Source organism: Heliangelus exortis, chromosome 1, assembly GCF_036169615.1.
Source record: "Heliangelus exortis chromosome 1, bHelExo1.hap1, whole genome shotgun sequence".
Lineage (NCBI taxonomy): Eukaryota > Metazoa > Chordata > Aves > Apodiformes > Trochilidae > Heliangelus > Heliangelus exortis.
In genome coordinates, this window is record NC_092422.1 from 142,317,694 (window position 1) to 142,341,356 (window position 23,663).

The following is a 23,663-nucleotide window of genomic DNA, read 5'->3' on the forward strand; positions in this document are numbered from 1 at the left end:
TTTCTCCTGTCTAATAGACATGCCAAGTAGCTGGGGTATCAGGATGGGCTCTCAAGTGTTTTTGAAACTGCTTTTCATTACTTCACAAGACAACTGATGAACAAACAAAGCTGATCCTGTATTGCCCTTTTCTTTCACAATTATTAAGACTTACATGGTAGACTTCTTTTACTGTGTCTGTCTGACATTTTCTCTGGGGGTTCATGACTAGGATCATGCAAAGCAATAACAGATTTAGAGCTGGGCTGAAAGCAAACAACTGGTAGACAACAAGTAATAATGGTGGTAGCTTCAAAAGGATTTTTTGTGTTGTTTGTTTGGGTTTTTTTAAGCAAAATGCAATGAAAAGTTCTTGGTGGCTGCTTTCTCCCTCAGACATGTTATTCTTCTTCTGTATTTTAATGTCTATCTTTCTATTTAAAGCTAAGTTTTAAGTCTGTATTCATGTTTGTATCTGTTAATATTTGCCTGTATTAAAAGATCTGTGTGGGATGAAAGAAAATGCTGTTCAAAACAGTCAGTGAATGGAAATAATGCTCTATTGGGGTTCCTGAGCAAAGATCTTATACATGCAGTTTCAGTCTCTAAGGCATGAGAAAATGTTAATGGTAACAAGCTCTTCCCAATTCTACACCTGGGCTGCTGAACTGCTAGTGGAATTGCAACTCATCTCCTCCTCCTGCTTTTGTGTTATACTGAAATGCATTTGCTTGCCAAGAGTGATTCCATGGGTGGAAGCTCATTACTTTAATGTGCAAGCTGTAACTCCTTGCAAGGTAAAAAGCTTGAGGTGCTAATTATTTATTTGTTTCTCTATCTGATTACAGAAAGAAATCCAATCAAATTTTGTCTTGGAAGACATTTTCCTTTCTTGGTCTTTTCTTTGATTCTCAGTACATTTTGTTTTGTTTTGTTTTAATAAATTTTAAGTTGAATATTCTTCAGAGACAGAATCTTAAATCTAGGCAGGATCACAGCCCCTGATTTCAGCCTGGCAAATCCAGCTACATTCAGTATTTCTGCCAAGGTTTAGGATTAGCTGGAGTGTGTGGTCTGTATGTGGTCTTCCAGTCAGTAACTACTAGCATGGGGGATAGAAGGAGATTATAATTGATTGTCCCAGGTATTTCTTCAGCAAAATTCTGACAAATATACAGGTCTGAGGCTAGCCAAGTCACTAGCTGGAGAGGATGCTGGAGTGACTGCAGGTTATGGACACCCCAACACAATTTGGTCAGCTGATTGCATTGACCCAACAAGTAGTGGAGAACTTGCACAGCATCAGGATGTTGCCTGAAGTAACATCCCAGAGGTGGCTAATACAGGGGCAGAGCTTGCACTGAAACAGATGAACCCTCAGAGTACTCTGTCTTCCTCAAAACTGTGAAAGCAGAAATCTTCAGCGGTGAACAAAAGCACCCTGAGAAAGCTAAAAGAGCAGTTTCTGCAGTGGCTGAATATCAAGCCACAGCCTTATCTGTCTCAGAATTTATAAGGGGGAATCTCAGATTTCCATTTAGGAAGGGCCTAGACAAGCCAGGATATGTAGCAATACCCCAAGGCCCAGAATTTTAGCTCTGAAGCTCTTTATTTCAGAGCATTTGCCACAAGAATGGAGCCACATGGCTATTACCAGAGGCAACAGTCAAGAGGACAAACAGTGTTAAGCATTAAGGGATGTAAATCTGCTTCAGGTAGTAAGGCAGCACAGGAAACTGTCAGACCATTTCTCCTCCAGCTTGTCAGTGACAAGTAAAATGTTAGCAATGTAACAGCTAAGGCTTTTTCTCACCAAGGAACCAATGTAAACTATTCTGACCAAGAATACCATTCTACAAACAGCTTCTCATTGTGTTTGACACAGTGGATCAAGCTATTTTTTCCCTCTGTACACAAAGTCTGACTACTAGTGCTGAGGGAAGTGTGGATTAGGAATCTGCTGAGGTAGTAAAGTATCTAGATGCTGCAGACTGGTGCACTAGGGGAATTTACTGATGTACCATTTTCTTTCAGATGTTTCAATATTCTGGTTTGCCTCTGGATGAGTTTGAAGCTGAATACTTTGGCCAGGCGAAGTAGCAATCTTGTTTGCCTCTCTCAGAACGTATTTCTTCCTGTAAGACAGAAACTCCACAGAAGAACAAGCTGAGAAAACATCCTTACACCAGCCTTGTAGACTTTTTGTTTTACCCTTGAGCCTATTATGATATATATCTGATGGTCTCAGTCAACCCAGAGTCTTAATATCCATCTGTTATCACTAAATCCAGCCTGCCTGGCTCAGTTATTAGGATTAGGACAAAACATCTTACGACTTCAAGTTATGTTCTCAACTTAGTTGTCATGGGCCCTAGTGTAAATAATAACATGCCTTGCCCTTTCCCTCACCTCCCCCTCTAACCATCAGTTAGCCACACGCGAGGACATTTTTGACTTGGGGAGGCTAAATGCAGCTGCACAACTAACCAACCAACTCAGTAGCAGTGTTGCAGTTTGCTGGATAAAGCTGTGTATTAATTGTAGGCTTTATTGTCTTTGCCACATTTAATGGTAATAGTAAGGAAAGGTTATAAACTAATTTGCTGCAAAAGGCTGAGCACAAACTGGGCCTTCATCTCAATTAACACAGCTTCTGTAGTGAAAGGTGAGGAATGGAGGCCAATTTAAGACAGTAGGCAAATTGCCAGATTTGTATTTTGTCAGGACTTAATCCCAGCTGGCAACTAAGCACCACAGAGTCATTCACAGTTATTCCCTGCAGCAGGACCGGGGGGAGAGAATGAGAAGGGTAAAAGTGAAAAAAACTTGTGGGTTGAGATAAAGAGTTTAAAAATGGAAAAAAAGAAATAACAAAAATTATATACAATTAAAAGGATAATAACAAAGAGAAAAAAAACCCAAGAAAGACAAGTGATGCAATTAAAACAATTGCTCACCACCAACTGACTGAGGCCCAGTCACTGAGCCACTTCTCCACACCAACCTCTCAGTTGTCCCAGCTGTGCCTCCTCCCAACTTTCTGTGCACCCCCAGCCTGCGTGTTGGTGGGGTGGTGTGAGAAGCAGAAAAGGCCTTGACTCTGTGTAAGCACTGCTCATCAGTAAAAAAACATTACCAACGCTGTTTTTAGCATGAATCCAAAACATGGCCCTACACAAGCTATTATGAAGGAAATTAACTCTCAGCCAAAACTAGTGCACACCTGCATGTCCTACATAAGACACAAGGACATTGGTCTTCCTAATTGAGCACAGCAAATTTAAAGGCTGCACAATTATTTTCCTGGCTGACATTGCACAAGACACAGACAATGAGAAATGTGTGACATTTCTCTCTGGGGAAAATCTTCACAGAAGGTAATCCACTGTAAGATCCATAATGACCTATAGCTTTAGTGCCTCTGGATCAGGAAGGAACTGAAATAAAAAAGGTAAAGGACTGAGTACTGCAGTGTCTAACTTATTCTTGGCCTTTGGACTGGAATCTTGATGTGTGTCTTCAGTGCCTCAGCTATAAACAGATGCACATATCTGGAAGACAGATAGGTAGATAGGTAAATAGATAGATAGATAGATAGAGCAAGCTAGGTACTTAAGAGGGGGCTCAAACCTGCTGATGTACTGTAGGAGAAGGGCATTGTTAAAATGAAAAAAAAATATTGTTTTAAAGCCATCCATTTCTGAATTTCACCTCTTACTCCATGATATAGGGTTATACCTCTGAAGTACCTTTTCCTTTATGGGTCATGATCTATATTGCCTATATGATTTTTTATATAAATATTCAGAAGCTAATTTACTTCCCTGTGCAAACTAAGCCACTGAGCACCACAGGTTTCCACAACTCCTGTCCCATACAGACAACACACAAGATGGACCATAAGCCACTGGCCCTGGTGTTTACTTAGAGTACTCTTTGAGTGGTTTTTGATGATACAGCTGGTATATATTAAACAGTGTCAGCAACCATCACAGCAAAGACCAGAAGACAGGTATACCACATCTTTCAGATGGCATTTAAGCAAAAATTGATGTAAAAATTAATAATAAATAATGTCCTTGGAAGTGAAAACAATCCTGTACAAGGCAGTCCATCTGTACACCACCACAGACAGTTTTCTCCAAAGCTCCCCTGAGCTTCTCTCAGATTATTGTTGCCATGTGACATGCACAAACTGGGGCAAAGTAGCGCAATCACAGTTATTTAAAACATCGTCTTCTTTATGGAAGCTATCGGATTAGGCTGTTGGACTTAATCCCATTTACTGTCTCTAAAGGCTGGGCTCAGAGCAGCAGGGCTGCCAGGTGCTCTGCATCACTGGGAACCAGCGCTCCCCCCTCCAGCAGGTCACTTGGTCCTTGAGAAGCCAACCTCTGTCCCCTGATTCGAGCCCTCACTTTCATAGCAGAGGTTATCAGGACCTACAGTCGGTTTTGGCCTGTGCAAATGGATCCAGATCGTCAGGCACGCTGAAGATGAGATGGTTATTTGCAGGCAGGGTAGCTCTTTTATCTTCCTGACGAGCAAAGCTTGGTTCAGTTAGCTCTCGCCTCAGAGATGACTGACTGCCAGTGTTTTGCCACCCGTGCTTCCTGGCCGGTGAGGCAACGGGGGAATAATGCAGCTCCTGTGACAGGAAGAGGTGATGAACCCCGACAGGTACTGCTGGCCCAGCGGGTGCGTGAAGCTCTCCGCCGAAGAGGGCGATACAGCAATAAGCAAAGCATTTATAATAATACAATAAACGCTCCGTGTGGCGTTCCTCGGTGGGTACTCAGCGGGGCCTCCTAACCCCACAGCCATGCACAGGGCAGGTGACTCAACCCGGCACAGGCTCCCCTGAGGCTCAGAGGTGGGGGGACAGAACTGGGGGTACAAGATGGCGGGTGCGAAGGAAAAACGCTATAAACGAAGGAAAGCGGAGCAGGAAAGCAGCACAACAAACACTCCCCAACCCGCCCGGAGGCGCTTTGTCCCATCTTCCCCCTCCGCCCCCTGAGGCCGATCGGGAGCGGGGCTAAAGCGAAGGCCCCGCCCCGAGCTGTGGAAAGGGCGGGGTCACCCTGGACGGACGCGGCGCTTCCGTAAACACCACCCAGCCCTTCCCTCGCCCTTCCCCCTAGGAAAGGCCCATTCAGCGCAGGGGGGGCCGTTGAAGAATCTTCTCCTATCAGCGCACGTTCGTCCCCGATTATTGCGCGGACCCAGGCAGAATGAATAGAGAAAAAGTGTTTCTACGGGGATAGGCACGGGCTGGCCGGAGTGCTTAGGGATTTCTCGCCGCTGGCAGGCAGGAAAAGGTTACGCGCCCCCCCCCCCCTGCCACCGGCAGAGATGGAGGCGCCCACGGAAGCCACTAATAGTCCGGGCTGGCTCTATAAATGCGGGGGGGCTGTTTAAAGCCCCGGCGAGCGCCGCGCAGGAGGGCGAGCAGCCGCCGGGCCGCGGTGAGTGACCAGGGCAAGCAGGGGACGGTGTCTGCGGCCGAACCGCGCCTTTCGACGGCGGCACACGCCTGTCTGTCCGGGCACGTAAAGCCGATGAGCTGCGGGGTGAGTCCGGGTCAGAGCTGACCTGGCGGCTGCTGCTCCCCCCACCCCTCCCCCCCCGTGTGTGGCTGGGAGGTGTCGGGTTTGCTCCCCTCCTCTGCTCTCGTGGGGCTCCCCCTGTACCAGGTGGGTTCCGCAGCCCCCCCCTCTGGGTTTTAGGGCGCCTCTCGCCCCGTGTCTCATGTGCTGGCTCCGTCCTTTAATGCCCGCTCTCCTCTGGCACCATCCGTTCCGACGGGCGCAGCCGCGGGGGTTCTCCCCTAAAGCCCCGCTCCAGCAAGGGCATTCCGGCTCCCTCTCCGGGGCATGCGGGGTCGGGACACTTGGAGGCTGTCAGCCAGGTTTGCCTTCCCCAGGGGCTGGCAGAGAGAGGGTTTTCTCTTCTCCTCCTCCTTTCCTTCCCTCCCCCCCCCCACCTCCTCTCCGAGCCTGTCCTTGGAAACGTTGTTTGTTTTGGTCGGCGAGTGCCAAACTCCAGCCTCTGGTAACTGTTAAAAACATGGAGCCGGGGGAGGAGACAGGCAGCTAAACAGATGGAGGAAGAGGAGGAGCTGCCGGCTCTGCCGCTCCCCCCACGACCCGCTGAGGGGAGACGTCGGGGGGCTGGGGGGGCGGTGGCGAGAAAGACGTCCCCGTTCTCCCTTCGGGGGTTGTGTCCCCTGGCCACGGCCCTGGGGGTCGCGGTGCCTGAATGTCGGAGGTGAGGACTCGCCCAGGCCTGGGGACGCGCGCTCATCTGGCTCTTTCTTAGATGTTTTTAAGCCTTCAGCAAGAGAAGCCTCTGTGTAAAGGGGTGAGTTGTGGAATTTTGAACGCTAAGGCAGGGAAGTGTTGGCTATGGGCTGTCAGAGACGAGGCATGAGGAAGCTCCGTAACTCTGGAACAAAGGCTCTTTTCTGCTCCTGTGCTGTGGGTGCTGGCAGAGGTGGAGGCAGTGAAAGGGGAACTCGAGCCCGGTGAGATTTCAACCTGTGCCAGCTTGAGGATAGTGCAGACGTAAGCCCGGTAGAACAAACAAAAGTTAAGACATTTGTAGTGGTAAAACTGGACGGAGCACTTCCAAAGTGTGCATGGATGGAGGGGTTTAGTCGGACAAAGTGTGTCTGTGGAAGGACTGTTCTTGAAGATAGTATCTGAAGAAATCAAACCACCTTCGAAAATGCCTCCCCTCCCCCACGTGCTTTATAAAGTAACTTCTGAAGGAAGCTTTCAGGAATAAAAAGCATGTCTGTTCTTTTAAACCAATCTGATCTTGCAGTCTCAGTCAGTTCTAACTGAATGATTGAGTTGGGTGATGTGGTGTCCTTATAAGAGTAAGATGCCTTTAAGTATCTACAGTGTTGTATTAATTGCATCTTAATTAAAAAGAATAATCCAAAACTGTCTAAATCCTGAGCAGGGGAAACCATGATAATTCAATTTATTCCTTGTTAATTTAAATGGAAACTTGGGTTTTGTACCTTTAGGTGTTTTTATCTTTCCACTTTAGTTTATCTTTAAACTGCAAAATAATCATGGTTGAAATAAACTGTAATGAAGCCCACTGTGAAGACATCCAGCATAATACAAAAGTAAACATCAGTTGTTTTTAGTGCAGGAAGAGTAAAGCAGGTTGCAAACACAGGCTGACCTCTTAACAGAATAGCTAGGGTATTAAGCTGTGTATTAAAACAGTCTAATGAACAACTAAAATAAGGTGGTGGTATTATCTAAGATGGTGAGTTACAAAGAGATCTTGGAAGGTTAGAGGGCTTTCTGAAATGATTTTACTTGGGAATTAGATTAATCTAAACTTAAAATTTGGCCCCTAGTAATTTATGAGAAGCTCTTTGCTGCATAAGGGAAAGCAGATCTTCCAGTGTATGCTATGAAGAGAAGACTTGGTAACTTGGTTGTGTATTGTTATAACTAAATAGAAAAGCCTTTTTTTTTTTTTTTTTTGGTTGGTTGGCTCTTCCCTTTGATGTCCTTAATGAATATGCTTTTCTCTAAGCTTTTTAGCTGTCGGGCAGCATATTTAAAAACTGTAGATAGCATTTCCAGATTCTGCTTGTGTATTTACATATGTCTACTTTGATGTGCTTGCTGCCTTGTTTATCTTTTACACTTTGAATTTAGCAATAATGTACTTAATCTGCAAAATAGGTTTATCTTTTCCTGGCATTCAATGTATTTTCCTACTAGGAAATATAGTTACTAGGAAATATATTGTGGAAAAGATGGGAATGCTTTTTCGGGGGCATTTGCTGCGCTGTAGAGATTTCCTATTCAAATGGAACTGTCTGAAGCACTCTTGACAATTTTGTATGTGTGCATATGTTTTAGGAACAGGTATAGTCTCAGTCCACCAAAAATGTCATGGGCCTATTTGAAACACATGTAATTGTTGCTGAAAGATCCATTGCTGGCAGTAATATGTAAAGACTTCATATATATAGAATTTGAATTTCTACCTAAATGATTTGGTTGTCTTGGGAATCAAGATTGGGGTATAAAATAGCAATGCTGACTTGCCTCTGTGGTTGGTTTAGTACTTCTGTCAGGAGCGCCTTGCAAATCTGAATATTTGGATATTTACAATTTTGAATATTATAATTATCCTACTGACAGTTAAGATGGAGTTGCTGAAATGATGCTATGTAAGTAGTGTAATTGAGTTTTTAATGCTAATTTAATTTCTTCTATGTTCTTAAAACCTAGATTTAAGCAGTAGCACATCTTGAAGTTTTCATGCCAGACGAGTGATTAACAAGACCTCTTGGGCCAGTACACTGCTAACAACAGTAACCAAATCTTTTGATGGACCACGTGCACCATTAACCTTTTTGAGGTCAGTTATTTATATATAAATAAAAGGTTTTTAATACAGGACTGAAGCCTGGAAGTAAGGTGTTCTGACACTGATCCAGAAACAGTAGTGGGAGGCTAATATAAGCTTTGTGGGCTATGTAGAGCTTACTGTATCTGTGAGCAGTTCCACATATAGAGCCTGGAGTGTGTTCTACAGTTAGTTTACTCATCACAACTAGTTTCTAGTCAGCAATAGCTTGAAGATCTGTAAGGCAAATCTGAAACAAAGAAATAGCTTTAGTTTCTTGTGTAACATTAGTTAGTGACTAATTTCTAATTATAACTTAAATACAATGACCAAGTAAAAAATGTCTCAGCCTTTTGGCTTTCTAGGTCCTACTTCAGCCTTGTTTAGTCAGTATTGTTTTAAATATTTTCCTGTTTTCAGTGGCTTGTTAGAAATTATAAAATTGCTGTTCTAGTAAGAGTTGTGATGCTAAGGATCACAACTGGTGCTGAAAGTCATGAACCCATGACCTCTGTATCCTGATCAAAAGTCTTTATTACTCTTTCTCCAGTAAGATAATAAATGTCAGTCTTGTTCTTGCTGCTGTGATTAATTCTTTTGCCAAAAAAATCAGCATAAAACATCACATAAAGAAGGCACTCAAATGCATTCTCCTTCCTTTTGGAAGAAGAGGTAGGAGTAAACATACACTTAATAAATGGTAATAGTTTCATTTAAAAGGGGAGTACTCATCAGTGTAGTACCTCATGAAGTTATAAGTGCCTATTCAGGATGAGCTGGTACCCAAAAAATCAAATTCTCTTAAGCTCTAGGTAGGTGCCAGTCTAAAATTTTAATTTTTACTCCCTTTTGTCAATATCTTGACCCCCCAACATGTTGGTTCACAAACAGATGTGAAGATCATAATTATGCTGCCAAAAATGGCTTTTTCAGAGTTCATCAGTTTCAGAGTGTGTTATTCCTTGCCTGCTGAAGCTGATGCAGTTTAATCATGAGTGAAGTAATATTATTTGCTGACTGAGCATTGTTGGCTATGTCCCTTCTTAAAATCTATTGCAGAATGCTTCATGGCCATAATCAAAGATGGACAGCTGCTTCTGGTATCTGGGCCAAATTCCTTTGGTAGTAATTATGGCTTAATTCCAGTTTCTCATTTTAATATGATTATGAGCATGTTTTTTTACTTCCTGTCATACAGCTATTAATCATCTCTATCACACTATGCAGCTGTCCAAATTCTCTGCAGTTGCAGATTATCTGCCTGGGAGGCAGTCAGTTTCTTTATGTAGACAGAAGCACTATGAAGCATGACACCTCTCTGTGTTACTGGTCATGTATGCTGAATGTAATATTACAGGCTCAGAATTACCCTTTGGCTTGAAACAGAGAACCTCACCCCTACAAGGAGTATATTTTGGGTCTATGCCACTGTCAACCTGATTCTGAGTAAAGACCCACCTGAAGCAGCAGGCTAGACTTGCAGTTATGCCCTGCCAGAAGTGTAGTTTTCTGAATTATTTGCTTAATCTCATCCAGTAACTCCTGTGTTTGCTTCAGAGGTGTTGCATGTGGTGCAGTCCGTTTGTGGAAGGAAGCTAATTACTAAACATCAATTGTTGGTCAAGTCAGATGGGGGGATGGTAACATCATGAGGTGCCTTGATGGATGTTGAAAACGTCCAGAATTCTGACAAAAAGCAGCATCAGGGGTTGCTGTGGGTACTCTTTTATATCTTAAGTATAACTAAAGTGCAGGCTGTCTGTAACATAACTATTAAGGCATGAAACAGAAGGTACAAAATGCTCTTGGCAAAACTTGTGTAGTTGGCTAATAACTGTATGATTCTGCATGTCAAGCCAGATTCTTTCTGTAACACCTTCTTGAGAAAGGCAGCTACTTTTTACTTCACAGTATAACAATCTGCAGCTCTCTAGAAACAAAACAAAATTTGCTGGTTTTATGGAGGTGTATTTGTCTTTTTAAGGTCTTGTTTACTGTAGCAGCTAAAGTGACTCAGAATGCCTCTCAATGATGACCAGAGCAGTGATTCAGATTCTTCACGCCTCTCTGAAAGCACAGCTTCTTCTAGCGATTCTGAGTATTCACGACAGAGCTTTAACAGTGACTCTTCAAGCAAACCCAGTTCCCCAGCGTGTAAGCTTATTTCAACCTTACCTGCCTTGTGCATAAATAGATAAGGCTAACATATCTCATTTCTCTTTGCTGTCATGGGTAGAACCTGGGATTCTGAATCTCTGTTTAAGAGTATTAAGAGAAAGGCATGGCTTTCTCTCTGCCATGAAACAGCGCATCTCCTTCGGTGTGGAACACCACCAGCAGCTGTACCCGTGGGGGTCTCCCTGTGCACTTCTTCCCTTCAGAAAGTGTAAGAAAAGTGTGCCACCATGGATGTACTGATCTTGATGTTGGTAGCAGTCTCCTACTCGAGCAAATACAGCTTTGTGCAAAGGGTGGCTTTCTTCTGTTTGCTCCATAGGCTTAAAAAATTAATCTAACTTACAGATTTAGAATGTTACGTGAAGGTATGTGAAATTAATCTTGAGTTCGTGTTTCTTCTTCCATTAATATAAGGATCAAACAGAAAACACACAGTTGCACAAGGAATGTATTTTAAGTAATGATTAAACAAAAAAAAAAATCTCAAGATGTGCTTCCTGTTGATGTCTAAGCATTGCCAGACAATGTATGCTCTTCAGCATCTGTGTAGGTGAAGTCATATTGAACAAGCTTGGCAGTGGAGCTGCAATTGGCAGCTGGCTCTTTCTCTGTCTTTATTACCAGTCTTTAAAGGTTAATTCCAAATATTAAATGGCAGAACTTGGGGTTTAGAAACTTCGGGAATTTACTTCAGCTTTCCAGTTTCAAGTATATGTCCTGTTGCTAATGCTTTGTTGTAAAAAGGGAGTGCAACACTGCATCTCCTATGGAGTGTAAGTGGGGAGTTAGGTTGGTAACCTCAGAACCTTCCCTACAGGCAACAAAACCACAATTTATACATTATGTGCTCAGAATTACAATGGTCGTGGTATGTGGTATGGTATGTGTTGTACATGCTTTTGATCTGGTGGATTTTAAAGAAGAGTCAATAGGAAACCCATGGAACACAAGATTCTGCTTTAAAGGAAAAAAACTATCTTAAGTAAGATGCAAAAATATGAAATTGCTCTTCAAAATGTTATGAGGCTTGTGTGATATTGCCTACACACACACACCCCTGATAAGCTGGGAGTTTCCTGAGTTAGTGTTTTAAGAAGATACAAAGACCTGGTAATCCTAGGTTGTTTCTTCTAGAATATTATAGTGCAATTAGCAAGCAGTAAAATTTTTAAGTTTAATTATTCTAAATTTCATGTACCAACTGTAGATATTTGGCTTGAATTAATCTGGTTTGTTCCAGCAGCAAGCCCTCCCAAGATGATTACATTTGATGAACTGATGGCAGCTGCAAGAAACTTGTCAAACTTGACTCTAGTTCATGAAATCGCTGTAAATGCAAATTTTTGCATAAAAAATGAAGACTTCCCACAGAACAGGTAAGAGCCAGAATTTGCACAAAGAAGTACTGCAGCTGGAAAGAGAGGATAAACTAATGGAACAGCAAATTAAAAAAAAAAAAGTACAACCAAACTAAAACATCTTGTAAGGCTACAGATTTTTTTAACCTACATCTCCAGATGTTGCTGTCAAAGTTATCTTGCTTGGAACAAGTATTGCAATCCAGCTGTCTTGGAGCATTTTACTCTGTCCTACATGCCATTTGAAAGATAAAAAGTTTAATGCAATAGGAATGCCCACAGTAAGGATGAGTGTCAGTCTGCTCTGTGCAGTTCCAGACCCTCTGGAAAAGATGAAGGTGGTCTTCAGTTCAAGTGTGTGTAGTAGTTCATTGGTGCTATATTGATGAGAAGAGCTCATTGTGAACATAGCTATAATATTAGACCCAGAAAAGATGCAAAAATTACCTGGAGAGCCAGAAGAAGTGAGAAGTAACTTCCCTAATGTAGGTAGCTAAAATGTTCTTGGTTACAGATGTATCTGACTTAGCCCTAATCTTACTTTGTGAACACTTCCGTGAATAAACAAACAGGATTTTAACTACACAAGTCCCTTAACTGAGAGTTGGTTATAAGACAGAGAACAGTCTTTGAGAAAGCTTCGTACCTAACCTACTGAGTTAGGACAATTAATGCAAATTCAATAAGGAAAAAAGGAAGGTTAAAATCTCTTTACCTCCATCTAAATTGCCATCACCACTTTTTAAAATACAGGTGACTTAGGAAAGAATTGTCAGTCTAGACCACATTTTGGGAGCTGATGTCTGCAGCTTAAGAAAAACACAGTTGCAGGGCACAGTAGCTGGTGAGGTGCTGTGCGTTTTCCATCAAGTGAGCAGGCTAATCTCAAACACTTTTACCAAGGGTGAAAACTAGCTGTGAGTCTTTTCTGTATCTAATTGATTTCTTCAGCTTTGCAGGAACAGTGAAAGAAATTGCACACAAGGCATTCTGGGATCTCTTGGAATCAGAACTGAATGAAGATCCTCCAGAATATGAACATGCTATCAAGCTCTTTGAGGAAATTAAGGAGGTAATGTTCCTTCTCCCAGTGGTGTTTTGTCAGCTTAGGTCTTGGAGCCTTTTGCTTCACTGAAGGGTCTGCTAGCTCAGTCAAGCTGACACAAGGTTCTTTCTTTTAAGATGATTATCCAGAACTGCAGGTAGATATCTCATAGTATATTTACCACATCTCTACCAGCCTCTTTTCAGCAACATACTGTGAGCTTAGGACATGAACAAGAATATAAATATTGGCTGTACCTGCCCAGTAGACTTTATTGTTGATGATCATCACAGAGGGAGGATACAAACCTTCAGTCCTGGCACAATATTCAGTCTTATAAAATTTTAAATTAGTAAATGTTTGATTTACCAGGTAGACTCCCCATTTTTAACAGTCTCATTGTTGACATGCTTTCTGGTTTACTGGCTTTTGCAGAACTGTACTGTGATCCCTTTAGCAATCCTTTTTTCCTGCTACCAAGTTGTTAAGTTCATCAGCTAGATACACTTGACATTAATGTTAGAATCTTCAGCATGTTTAAAAAGTGGTTTGATATTTATTGATAAGCTTTTTTTTTTTTTCACCACTCTTCCAGATTCTTCTTTCCTTCCTGACTCCTGGAGCAAACAGGATTCAAAATCAAATCTGTGAAGTTCTAGATGCAGATCTTATAAGACAGCAGGCAGAACATAATGCTGTTGATATTCACGGGCTAGCTAACTATATCATCAACACTATGGGAAAGTTATGTGCTCCAGTAAGAGACAACGATATAAAACAGTTAAAAGCAACTGACAATATAGTGGAATTACTAAGGTTGGTATTTGGGTGTTGTTTGGTTTTGGTGTTTTGTGGGTTTTTTGTTTTTTTTTTTTTTTGTTTGGTTGGTGTTTTGTTTTGTTTGGGTTTTTTGATTTGTTTTTGTTTGCTTTTTTGCTTGTTGTTTTTTGTGGTTTTTTTTTTTTTCTGAGGTAAAAAATCTCAGAGCACTGTCAGTGGAAATGGGGAGGAAGTCTTAAAGTCTTAACGTCAACTTACATATTGCCTGTTTTCAAACTGTAGGAAAACTTTTATACAGAAGCATTAAATGGGAAGAGCTATGATACCCTGAGCAGGATGCTATGTGTCTTTTACTTTGTTATGAAATTGGTAGACTGCCTAGATCAAACTGGCTCTGAGTACCTAAGCCAGTTAGCCACAACAAAAGAGCACTCTTGCAATAACCTGTGCTTTGGAGACTGCTTTTTCAGCCTTGTTAATCCTTACAAAGTTTGTTTGTACTGTTACTTCTTGAACTGTTTATTGCATGTTTTCTCTAGGAGGCCGAACTTTGGATTTAAAATTTCTTCAGTAAAGATCTTGTTACTTGAACTTGGGTAAAACACTTGCATAAAAGGGCAGAAACCAGTTCACAGATCCTTAGGTATACCAAAATAGAGTTGAGAGGTAGCTGTTTAGTTTTATTCCAGTGTGGCTCATGTACAGGGACCAGAGCAACCGGGTCAGCAGGATTGTTTCTTTTGGTACTGTTAGAGTGACAAAAAAGTTAAAATCTGTTCATCTGGGCTGAATTGTACTAATTGATACAGTTCATGATAACTCTTCTGTCTTTGTTACAGATTTGTAGCATTTAATAATGATACATATTTGTCTTGTTCTTGTAAGTTACACCAAGCCTTATGCACAATACTCTTTCAGGTATATATGAAGATGGGTAACATACCTGTTACACTGAAATATCACTGAAGGAGTTTACTTTTTCCCAGAACTGAAATTGAAGTGGTAATGTAGGTGTACCTCACATGTGCTGGCTAACATCAATAGACTATTGTAATTGTCAAATTTTAAACTCTCCTTTCAGGCAAATATTCCGTGTTTTGGACCTGATGAAAATGGATATGGCTAATTACACAATTCAAAGCCTTAGGCCATACCTTCAGCATAATTTGGTGGACTATGAAAGAGCAAAATTCCAGGAAATTCTTGAAGAAACACCAAGTAGGTATCATGATATGTTTAATTATTTTTAAAAGAGGACAACTTAAAGCTATGATGTAAAAATATATCAATTACAGATAATTTGGAGGAAAATTTAAATTTCTTGTCTGGATCCAATTAATGTGGAAATTCTTTCACAAGCAAGCTATCAATGGGCAATTGCTTAACTTGCTATAAAATTGTTTGCCTGTAATCTGTGGTGCTTTCAGACAAATTTGTATTTGCTAAATTGGTATGTGATAAATGGGCTCTTGCTCTCTGGAGGCAGAGCTCTACATGCTGAAAGGTGAGACTTCATCTCTCTTGTAGGCAGCAAGAGTCTTGTTTGAAGTAAACATCTAAAATCAGTGTGCCTGAAAGTTGGGACAGGATCAATTTTTTTTTTTTTTTAATAAACAAAAGGCAAGCTCTGAGAAACTTCTTAGGTAATACAAAGTCAACTTGACTCACCTGCTGTTACAAGTTCTTTTGTGTAATATGGCTAAAGAATCTTAAAGAAATACACTTTTCCAAAAAGGAAAAATAAGCTTATGAACATCTGGGGCAGGGACTTCTAAAATGGCAACCATGAGCAACTGATAGGCCTGCAGTGTTTATATATGCAGCCTGAGGAAGAACTCTAAGTGTTTCATTTGCTGTTAATATAGTTTATCTTCCTTCATCTCTACTTTCTAGTTTCATGATGTCCCTGGAAAAGGGAGGAAAATGCTTCAAGAACTTGGACTTTAAGTCTTTGGCTAAAATCTCAGCTGAAGTCTAATAATTTGTTGTTGTGTTTGTACAACCTACCTAGACTATTAAGGTGATTCATAGAAGATGATTAGTGGGAAATGAGGAAGAGAATTTATATGTGAAGATTCAGCTGTCAGCTATGTTTGTTTGGTCTTCAGAAGTTCAATACTCTTGTTTCTGTACACAGCTCTTTTCCTCAAGCAACTGCTTACACTGATGGAAACATGCAGTAAACATGTGCTGATTTGCAATGTTTAGGTGCCCTGGATCTCACAACAGAATGGATAAAGGAATCAATAGAAGATGAACTGTCATCTGTTTCTGATGAATTGTCATCATCTCCTGGTGCTGATAGTAGCTCTAAACCAATTATTAGTCCTACACTGGTGCTAAATAATGGCTATTTGAAACTGTTACAATGGGATTATCGCAAAACGTTTCCAGAGGTAAGAAGTGGTTTAGTGTCTTCAGATTTCTAGCTATATGAAAACACTGGTGTAATATAGTAATCCTGATATTGATGACAAGAGGCAAAGTATTCTCTCTTTATTTCTAAATAGTGAATTTGGGAGGGTATGTGCTAATCTAGTTTCTAAAATGGGAGATGGACAACTCAGCAATGAAAAACAACAGTAAAGTTTTTTTCCTCTACCCAGTCATAGCTCACCAGCTCCACCTTAGGCCCTGTCTTGGCCATGGTCAAAGGCTGGACTTATACTGACAGCAGTACAAGTCTCTAATATTCTCAGTGTCTTTGAGAGAACTGACTTACAGCATCCTGTTTTTCTAACAGCACCAGGAAATGGTGGGATCACTCCTGCTTTAGAACAGAATCAGTAAAAACTTGAAGCCATCTAGAGTAGATATCCAGTCTTTCTTCATGTGCATAAATAATTGCTTTAAGAACCAGCGAGCAGTTTTTCCCTGCAACTCTTTGATTATTGACCTCTGCAACATTCTGTCAAGCCAATTTGAAAATTGGTATCAGTCACAGCTAAAATTAGCATGTGCAGTGAGCCCCTTAGCTCTACTTAGCTCTACTGGCAGCTAATTTGCTAAATACACAGTGCTCTCTGTCAGTGGACAGAAGGGAAACAACCTAATTCTTACTTTCCTTCAAACAGTTTTAAATAAGAGCTGCACACAGGTATCCTCTGGTGGCTGTAGTTTGTCACACCATGAAATTAGTACCAACCAGTTGAAGGTTAAGGCTCCCTGTGCTTCTTAATAGAGGAATTTGGTTAGCTTGAACTCTTCTGAACTTAAGTCACTCTAGCTACATATTGGTGAGGGAATTACTTAAATTCTTAGGTAGAATCAAGTGGCTTTTTTCTGTACCAGGTTATGTATCACTTGCAGAACCTGCTCTGTTGGTTGAACTGGTGATGAGTTGTTCATCACTGTCAATCAGATACAGATTATGATATTTTTCAAAGGACAGCTGAAGCCTGAAGACTACTTGATCTGTAACCTTGATCACTGTGTTGTCCTCTCGACCCTCTAAGCATTGTCTATCATGGACTGAATTTTTGGTCACATTTCTGTCATAAGTCATGAGGAATAAGGTGGAATGTCCTCAGTTTCCTGTGCCCTGAGAGCATTACCTTTTTTCCTGCCACAGGCCTCTGGTACTCATACATAAAGCTACTTTGTGCAATACTATGTATTCAGGATATTTCAGCTGCTGTCTTTTCTGATTTTGCCAGTTTATGATTGAAAATATTAATGTTTTGTGACTACATATTGTGTCTAATTACCCCTGTCTCTCTCCCTCCATCTTTCTAAACTAGTATTACTGTTTCAATTCCAGACTCTAATAACAGATGAAGTTCGTCTTCAAGAGTTGAGAGAGAAGCTCAATCAATTAAAAATCATAGCTTGTGTCTGCCTCATAACAAACAATATGGTGGGTGCAGCAATTGCAGATGTGCCTGATTTTGCTGACCAACTGAAAAGGATCTCTCTTCCTCTTCTTGAAGGCATGAACAAGAAGTAAGGCCTTGTTTTTATCACTGTGTTTTTTCAATGGGAAATACCAGGTGCATCTGAAAACCTTTGAAACAATTCAAATGTCATAGCCACTCCTTGTTAATAATAGGAAGATACTGATTTTTAATAATATCTATCTATACTCCCATTATATTTTAAGTTCACTGTATGCTAGGTGCATGTTTTCAGAGTTACACTTTCATGAAATCTTAATGTGAATCTGCATGATTTGGAGCCTTTGTACTGAAGCTCACCCTTATGCTTCTAATACAGGGGAGAGACTGTGGCAGTACATTGACCAAATTGTCTTGCCAGTTGCTTCAACCTTGTTTGAGGTAGTTTTAGCTATTTGGCTGCCACTTGCACTGTAAGCGAGTCTGATGTGATCTGAAAGAGTGTATCTCCAGTTTTCCACTCTGATTTTTCTCATGAAATGCTGTGCAGGTGGCTGAGGAAAACACCAAAGCATAAGGGCAAAATGAACTGGTGTCACTGCTGCATGCCTGAAATTACTTTCCCCACTGTCACACTTTGAGTGGAGGAACTAAAGTCTGAGTGCAAGGAACAGAAGGAAGAGGGTCTTAAGGGGGCCCTTGTGGCAGGGCTGACTCAGGAGGGGGCTCCACAGGTCTTCCCAGCACCTGATGGATGTGGATCCTGAAGAGCAGGAGGCGAGGGGGGGGGGGGGGAAAAGGAGCACAGGGGAACAGCAGCAAAGCAAGGAGCGGGAGAGAGAGAGGAGGGGCTGGGGTCTGCCTGAGCGTGATAGAGTCTGGGCAGGGAATGGGAGGGAATGGACCCCTCTGTTCTGCTCCTCTTGGATCACTCAGGGTCCTGAGACCCTCTTTAGTTCCTTCTAGTCAAATTTTAGTTCCTCAATTCAAACTGACACCTGTCTGAGTTACAAGTAGGTCCTTATTTTCTCTTTCACGTGGAGATGCGTTCTGTAGCTGTAGATGTATGTAAGTCTATGAAAAGTAACTTATTTTCAACCTGCTCTCTGCAAGGAGAGAATTTGGAAAAAGGAAAGGGAATAAGTGATGTCACCTTATGGCCTGTGCTACAGAAACTGAAAAATTTAATGCTTTCTTATTTCTTTCTTCCAGAACTTTTGATCTTAAGGAGGCTCTGAATGCTATTGGCGTCCAGATTTGCAGCAAAGTGAACAGATCTCTGACTGAACGAGGTCTTCCCACGCTTGATGCAGATATGCAGAGTAATTTAATAGGTCAAATATCTCATATTGTTGAGGAGAATAATCCCATCAGTTCCTTGATTGGTTAGTAAGATCATACATCTTATTGTATATGTCTGTATAGAAACTTCCATTAAGTTTAGTTGGCTGTCTAATAATTTTTAAAAAGCACTTTCTTAGTGCAGTAAAATACTGGGTGAACTCTTAAGAATAAGGAAATGCTGTTTACCTATAGATGGTGTTCTTGGTCTGGTGCAGAGCATGGTTAGTGGCAGCTAGAAACACTGAATTTTGAAAGTGGCTACAAACAAGCCTAGATATACCAGCATTTTAGAGTGTACATCAGAAAAATAAGTGCTATTCAGTCTCCCTTTTGCCATTTCTGAGTTTAAACCTCCTGTGTTGTTTGTTTTGTGCTTTGTTTTCCTTGGGTCCTTTTCATCTCAGTTAGTGTAACTTCTTGTAGCAGGCTTATGCTGTGTCCACATTGCAGGAGCCAACTTTAAGCAGCTTTCAGTATTGTTTCCCATTGCAGCATGGGATTGGGAAAGAGTTGTGAACCTACTTTGGGGTTTTTGTGGGGGTTTTTTTCCTTGGGGTTTTTTGGTTGGTTGGGGTTTTTTTGTTTTTTTTCTTATGTGCAGGGTGCTTACAAAGAGAATATGGCTTCATCTTGGGTTTACATTTGTTCTGAGCATACTTCCATGTTCCATTTCAGACAAAAGAATCCAGTTCTTCATGAGAAGCTTGCTTGCTCTTCCAAATTTCCAGAAGTGTATGCCTGCTATGCCAGGAGGCCTTTCTGTCATTCAGTCGGAGATGGAATTTGTTGGATCTCAATATGCAAGCATTGTAAACTTCAATAAAAGAGTGTATGGACCATTCTATGCAAACATACTTAGAAAACTACTTTTTCCTGAGGCACCAGTGGGGAAAGCAGAAACAGAAACACCTACCAATTAAGAAAATGACCTATTCCCAAGACAGCCATCTGGCTTCCCCGTTTAGAACAGCCCACTCCAGTGACTGTTAATGAGAGAGATCTTGTAAATGTATGCAGATAGCTTCTGAAATTCACTGGAAATAAATTAATTTCAAGGCCATATGTATGTTAAAAGACTAAATTTGTTTAATGGATTGTGTCACTTGTAATATCCAGTGAATTATTAGTTTTCAAGGCAAATATTTATGACTTAGAGTGGGTAAGAGCTGGCAAAGTACTTGATACGATTGAAAAATTATGTTTTAAGTTAAATATATTTACATAGAGCAATGCAATTATGAAATAGCAAAACGATTGTAGATAAAATGTATTTTTTTAGAGCAACATCTTATAGAAAAATTATGTTTCTCAAAAGACTTGGAAACAAAAAAGGACAGCATAACTGCTTTTGTGACCAAAACCAGGTTCATAATAAGCCAAATTCTGGTACTCCTGCAACTACTGGCCTTAGCCAACAGCCAGAACTTAGCCTCTTACATCAAGGATTGCCAGTATTATAAACTGTTTGGAGTATAGCAGTTACAGAAGCAGCATTCATCATTTAAAGTAGGAATTATTCACAACTTCTCAACTGTAACTGAGGGATGATAAACACCTAAAACAATGATTGTGGAAGGGTGGAGTAAGGTTCTGTATATAATGTTTATAAGCATTTTGTTTATTCAGTGGAGGTCATACAGATCTTAAGTCTTTAATATGTGTATGTAGTGATCTTTGATCTTAATGGGTATTGAGTACTTTAAAGTTAGGTCTTTCTGACCTATATTCCCAGACTTGAGGATGACCTTATAGAGTACCACAGAGCAATTTCCCTTTATGTTGGATGAGGCCATAAGCTTTTCAAAACATTCTTGGGTCTGAAAGCCAGAACCCAAATGATTAGTCACTCTTGAAAATGTGGTTGGATTCACTTTCACAGAGTCTGTGAGAAATACTGCAGTTTTTTTCAAATTCCTTCAGAATAGATTGTGATACTTAGTTCCCATTTAAGGCAACAGGAATCTTGCATACAAAAAATATTTAGGCTTAAAATTACATGTGGAAGTAAACTTCTGTAAGTTTACATAGGCTTTATTTTGCATAAAACAGATTACTGGGAGTAGATACTGCTGGAATAAATGTTCATGTCTATGAAATGGAGTTATTTACTTGAAAATGATTTTTTAATATATTAACATAGTAATCCTTTTAAAATGACATATAAATTCCATGTGGTACAAGTTATATAGCTTGGTTTTAATATTTTATATTACAATCTATTTTTTATGAAGAGACAGAAATTGCCCATAAAAGCTTAGTGTCACAAATTTATGTACTATACTATGTCTGTCACAAAGGTCTAAACAACCGGGCATTATTATCACTATGGTTTTGTAGTCCGTTTTTACAGAACTGTGTACTCTAGTAAGGGAAATTTATTTCTAGCCAGTTGTTCCTTGGTGTTCAAGGACTTTGGCTGTGTGCACATGATAAGAAAAACTTCATTCAAAATGTTTTTTTAGAAAATAATTTCTCTAGTGCACTTCTCCTCTATCCCTTGTAAAAAAAAAAAAAAAGCACAAAATAAAGATCAACATGTATTTTAAAGGGAACTGTCTCCTGAAGCCTAAAAACCCTGAGAGAAAAGGAACTCTTAGAATACAGTAATTGTGCCACTCAGTAAAATGGGCTTGCTCAGATGAATATGAAATTTTGATATGCAATTCAAAAATCATCAAGAGAAGAATGTGTTTCAAAAGCAATTATGTGAGTCAAGTCTTAGTCACTTGCTGTGTCTTTAGAAAGAACCTAAACTATTTTGAGCTTCAGCCAAAAGGGGTTTTTATGAACATTTGAAGATGATTTATGACATGATTATGAACTTTTTATCATATATATGCATTCTATGGTAAAAATATAAAACTGTAGATCTCTAATGTACTGGGGAAACTGTCATACTAGTTTTTACCAGTAAAGAATCAAAAAAATGAGAATTCATTGGGTTGGGGTTTTTTTATGATAAGGTGACTTGCAAAGGGCATTTTATAGCATGGCCTAATGTTTCAATGTATCTTACTTTTTATTTAATATTTTAAACGTGGACATTGCATCTGCTTAACCTGGTGTTGCATGCTGTCTACCCTACTGTGGCAGAAATGCACTTGCCTCTACTCTGAACTTGTCCTTGTGAAACAAGATGCCATTCTGTAGCAGCTTTCTTTGTTGAAATACAAAGGTTTGTATTTGAGGTTTTGTATGCATTAAACTTTGTTTGTGATACCATTGGCAGCGAAAAGTCATTTATGCTAATTATTTCTTAAATGTAATGGATTGTTAAATGCTGAAGATAAATGACTGCACTAATAAAATGTTGTGACTCTTCTTTTTCTCTACCCTCTCAGTTGCAGCTGGAGTATGGAGGAGTGACTTTAAGCCAGTGACTCAAAGCAGTCACTTCCTTCAATCTGAGCCTGGTGTATTTGGTTTGTGTGGCCCCGTTGTGGTAGTGGGGGGGCTTCTCTGGGAAGCTGGTAGCAAGCTTCCCTCTCTACCCTGATAGAGCCCATGCTATCTGGCTCCAAGAGAAACCTCTCTCAGGCCAAGACTGAGCCTGTTAGTGATGGTGGTAGCCCTGTGATCAGTTATTTAAGAAGGGGGTTAAAAAAACTGCAGGACAACTGCAGGCAGAGAGCAATGACAAGGTAAGAGAAGCAGCTATGAAGGCACCAAAGTCAGTGAAGGAGAAAGGTGAGGACGTACTCCCCTGCAGCCCATGAAGACCTTGGTGAGGCAGGCTGTCCCCATGCAGCCCATGGAGATTCCCAGGGGAGCAGATCTCTGCCACCTGTGGAGCACCCCACAACCAAGCAGGTTGGGTGCCTGGAAAGAGGCTGTGTCCGTGTGGAGAACCCGTGCTGGAGCTGAGTCCTGGCAGGACCTGTGGGACAACTGGGGACCTGTGATGGAGCAGTCTGTTCCTGAAAGACTGCCTGCCTCATGGAAGCAACCCACGCTGGGGCAGTTCATGAGGAACTGCAGTTTGGGGGAAGGATTTTTATTGAAGAAGTTCACAAAGGACTGACTCCTATGGGACGAAAATTAGGAGTGAGGTTTAGCCTGGGATGAAAGAGTCTTGAGGGGAAGGGAAAAGGTGTTGCAAGATTTGGTTTAATTGGTCATTATCCTGCTCTGATATGATTGTCTAGGTCAAATAATTTATTTGAGATAAGCCTGTTTTGTCTGTGATACTAATTGTTGATCTCCCTGTCTTTATCTCAACCCATGAACCTTTCATTGTATTTTCTCCCCCCTGTCCAGCTCAGGAGAGTGATCGAGCAGCTTGGTGGCCACCTGGCATCCAGTCAGGGTCAACACACTACAGAGGTAATTTGTATACTTGATCATAGCTCTACTCTTTGGAATGATCAAATAGACAAAGAGTCTTCAGACTGGAAGATATTGGGAGGAGGGCCATTTCAGATCTCCAGAGTAGTGAGTGGCAATAAAGACAGAAGAGTAAGTAGTTGTTGGCTGTCTTTTTGACTGGAAGAACAAGAAGCATCAAAGAAAGATGGTCAGTTTAAAACCACTGAACAGTCCTGTTCACAATGTGTAGACAAGCTATGAACTTGCTTGAATAGAATACTATTAAAAGGTTTTTTTGGTTGCAGGAGAATTGGACAACATTTAGCTGTTGGATATGCTTTTTTTCTTTGTATGATTTTTAATTAAAAGTGCCTGATGGTCCCATATTGCTCCTCTTTTGGTAGCATTATACAGGACAGCTGCCCAATTCAGCTGGGCTTGAAGTAGTTGTTA

General features: G+C 40.8%; 1 protein-coding gene across 16 annotated transcripts; it reads left to right on the top strand.

The window, feature by feature from the left end:
- Window positions 1-5,312: 5,312 nt before the first annotated feature.
- On the top strand, window positions 5,313-22,213 carry TCP11L2 (t-complex 11 like 2). Of its 16 annotated transcripts, none has more exons than XM_071728966.1 (12): window positions 5,313-5,447; window positions 8,257-8,379; window positions 10,352-10,521; window positions 10,604-10,753; window positions 11,789-11,921; window positions 12,855-12,975; window positions 13,544-13,764; window positions 14,810-14,946; window positions 15,937-16,124; window positions 17,489-17,670; window positions 18,774-18,946; window positions 19,581-22,213. In XM_071728966.1, the coding sequence occupies exons 4-12, from the start codon at window positions 10,666-10,668 to the stop codon at window positions 19,823-19,825; spliced, it is 1,488 nt and encodes a 495-aa protein (XP_071585067.1). In that variant the 5' UTR covers window positions 5,313-5,447; window positions 8,257-8,379; window positions 10,352-10,521; window positions 10,604-10,665; the 3' UTR covers window positions 19,826-22,213. The 16 variants fall into 16 exon arrangements, with proteins under 16 accessions (XP_071585067.1, XP_071584993.1, XP_071585035.1 ...); XM_071728981.1 differs by having other exon boundaries at window positions 5,407-5,675; window positions 8,260-8,379; XM_071728974.1 differs by having other exon boundaries at window positions 5,426-5,675.
- Window positions 22,214-23,663: the final 1,450 nt, after the last annotated feature.